Raw genomic sequence first — 3,177 nt, forward strand, 5'->3', positions numbered from 1 at the left:
ATATATATATATATATATATATAATATTTATTTTATATGTTTATTTTTTTTATTTTTTATTTTTTTTGCAGCTCAAAATTTATGAAATTCTTCCAGGGCTTCAAGTTGTATTTATCAAAGAAATCGAAATAAAACATGACGTAAGCCCCAAGAAATGCATATGTGAAGAAAAAATTCATGAACTAAAAGAAAGAAGAAAAAAAGAAGAACATGAAAATGAAGGAATTTCTATTTTCAACTTGTCTTACTTTTTATCATCTAATTATCATAAAAAACAAAGTAATACAAGAAGTGATGAAAAAATGAATTCATCATATAATTATTCATATAATCGTATGCCATCTGATAATAACAAAAGTAATAATGTATTAAATGGATCAGCTCAAAATATTAATACTAGCGATACTAGAAAAACAGTACAATTATATTCTTTCCAAAAAAATGATAAGAAAAAAGATAAAAACACAAACTCTTCTTTTAATTCAATATCTCATTTAAAAAGTCAAAGTGAAAATAGTGAGGAAATGGATATTCATAGTGATAAAGATGGATATCAAAGTGTTATTATAGGAGGTATTAATTTTGGATATCTAGGATTTAATTTTTCCAAATTTATGAATAATAAAAAAAAAATAACTATAATTGATGCTTATTTGATATCCACAACACATTTAGTGACAATATCGAATAATGGAACCATTGCCCTTATAAAAATATAATCATCTCTCCACACAAATAAATATATAACATATATATATTATATTTATTGGGTATATAACATTTTTAATTTATATGAAAAAATAAAAAAAACGTTTTTCCTACACATTGTAAATATATAATATATATATATATGTTAGATTTTTTTTTTTTTTTTTTTTTTTTTTTTGCATGAACAGTTCAGAATTTTTTTAATTAAAATAAAAAAAAAAAAAAAAAATAAAATAATAAAAATAAATATTATCAAATAATTATAAGACAATATATAATATTTTAATTTAAAACATATATTATATATATATATATATATATATATATATTTATTTATTTATTTATTTTTATTTTTATGTTCATTTTACAAACTTGAGTTTATTTTTTCTTTTATAAAATAATAAATAAAAGGGTGCTGATTCATTCTTTGCAGCCATTCTTTCCACCTAGTAAAAAAAAAAAAAATGAAAATGTAAAATAAAATATTATATTGTATAAATATAAATATATATATATATATACATATATATATATTTTTATTTTTTATTTTTTAATGTTCATCTTTATTAATTTATATTATACTTACACGTTTTGCTTCATTTTTTCAATAATACATTTTCCAATTTTATTTTTCTTAAATTCCATAATATCTTCTGTTTCTTCAAAACAGATAGGTAGGGTATGTGGATATTTACATACTTTTTCATTGTATGCATTAAAATATGGACATATCAACATCAATCCGTCTGACGGAAATAATGTGATAGGTATATAATTTTTAGTATGCAAACAATAATATATAGAATTAATTGAAGTAGCTTTTCTATATGTTTCAACAGCTAATGTTATCATTTTTCTTATTTGATGCATTAAAAAAGATTGCCCTAAAATTTTTACTGATAAAAAATGATAATCAAATAATTTCACAGTACTTACATCAAAATATTTTATATATCTATAAGTAGTTTGATCAATATTTTTTTTTGTAAAACAATGAAAATTATGATATCCTACATAATTATTAAATATATCAAAAAATGTATTTAATTCTTCTTCATTTAAATCTTCTTTATAATGTTTTATAGAAAATATATCTTCATCTATTATATCTCTTTTTATATTTTTTATGACACTTGACCGTTCCGTTTTATCATTATCACAATGTATATCCTTTGAATTATTATATGTATGAATAGGTATACTATTTATATTGTCACCAATTTGGAGATACATATTTTCATTTTCTTCATTTGTTATGTCATTGTCATTCCTTTCTTTATTTGTGATGTCAATGTTATTATTTTTTATATTTATGATGCCCATTTCATTCCTTTCTATATTTGTGATGCCCATTTCATTCCTTTCTTTATTTGTGATGCCCATTTCATTCCTTTCTATATTTGTGATGCCCATTTCATTCCTTTCTTTATTTCGCCTTGCTCTTTTTTCTTCCTTACACCTTTGAACATATTCATCTATATCTTCTATTGCTTGATCAAATCTTTCTTTATATTTTTCATTTACTTGTACTTCACTTAAAACATATACAGGAAATAAATACTCATAAAATCTAAATGAACAAAATTTTCTTGCATCAAAACTTTTTGTAACCTTATAAATTTCAAAACATTTTATATCACATGGTAAATGGTTATTTAATAAATTTTTAAATTTTTCTTCTTTTTCTTTTCGTTCTTTAAAAATATCTTCTTCACATTTTTGTGTCTGATCATTCTTTTCAATTTTAATATTCTCACAAAAAATTTCATCATTATTATTAATATTATTATCACCTACCGTTTGAGTGTCATTACCTTTGTCACCCATATTGTCCTTTTCATTATGAGTAACATCTATATTATCTCCCTCTTCAATTTTCTTACCTATACAACTTAAATCAATATTATAAACAAAAATATTAAAAAGAGCATGAACCCCTTGATCTGTTCTAGCCGATCGTGATAAACAAAAATTAAAATTTTTAAAATTTTTTTTTTTTTTAATTGCATTAATTTTTAATAATATTCTTTCTAATTCATTTTCGATTGTTGCACAATTTTCACCTTGTCCTTGACAACCACGATATTGTGATCCAATATATCCTATACATAATGCATATTTTTTTAAATTAAAATTTATTTTTTCTTCATTCTCACATTTTTCTTTTTCTTTTTCTTTCTTCTTTAGTTCTTGTCTTTCTAATTTTAGTTTCTTTATCCTCTCTTTATTTTTTTCATAATTGTTCAGTCGTTTCTTACTCCCATTTTCCATTTCGTAATAAAATAAAAAAAAAAATATATATATATAAATAAATATATATATATATATTATATTATATTATATTTGCGCTTATATTACAAGTGATGTTGTCCCTTCTTATAAATAATTACATAATAATATTATAGTAACTTTTTACTATTCCTAAATATATATATATAATATATATATTTTTTTTATATTAATGATTAT

General features: G+C 20.5%; 2 protein-coding genes across 2 annotated transcripts in view; one reads left to right on the forward strand and one right to left on the reverse strand.

The window, feature by feature from the left end:
* The window catches only part of PGSY75_0804500 (putative membrane protein), a gene marked incomplete at both ends in the record, with an annotated part of 11,961 nt that extends 11,242 nt beyond the window's left edge, over nucleotides 1–719 (forward strand). Inside the window, one exon of the mRNA XM_018785181.1 lies at nucleotides 72–719. Coding sequence (XP_018642148.1) covers nucleotides 72–719 — 648 coding nt within the window.
* A 353-nt stretch (nucleotides 720–1,072) lies between these two features.
* Nucleotides 1,073–2,979, reverse strand: PGSY75_0804600 (putative U2 snRNA/tRNA pseudouridine synthase; the record flags this gene model as incomplete). The annotated part of the gene is made up of 2 exons (XM_018785182.1): nucleotides 1,073–1,154; nucleotides 1,295–2,979. 2 exons carry the CDS (start codon nucleotides 2,977–2,979, stop codon nucleotides 1,073–1,075), a joined length of 1,767 nt encoding a protein of 588 aa, XP_018642149.1.
* Between the last annotated feature and the right edge of the window lie 198 nt (nucleotides 2,980–3,177).

The sequence above is a fragment of the Plasmodium gaboni genome, chromosome 8 (genome assembly GCF_001602025.1).
Source record: "Plasmodium gaboni strain SY75 chromosome 8, whole genome shotgun sequence".
In the NCBI taxonomy this organism is placed as follows: domain Eukaryota; phylum Apicomplexa; class Aconoidasida; order Haemosporida; family Plasmodiidae; genus Plasmodium; species Plasmodium gaboni.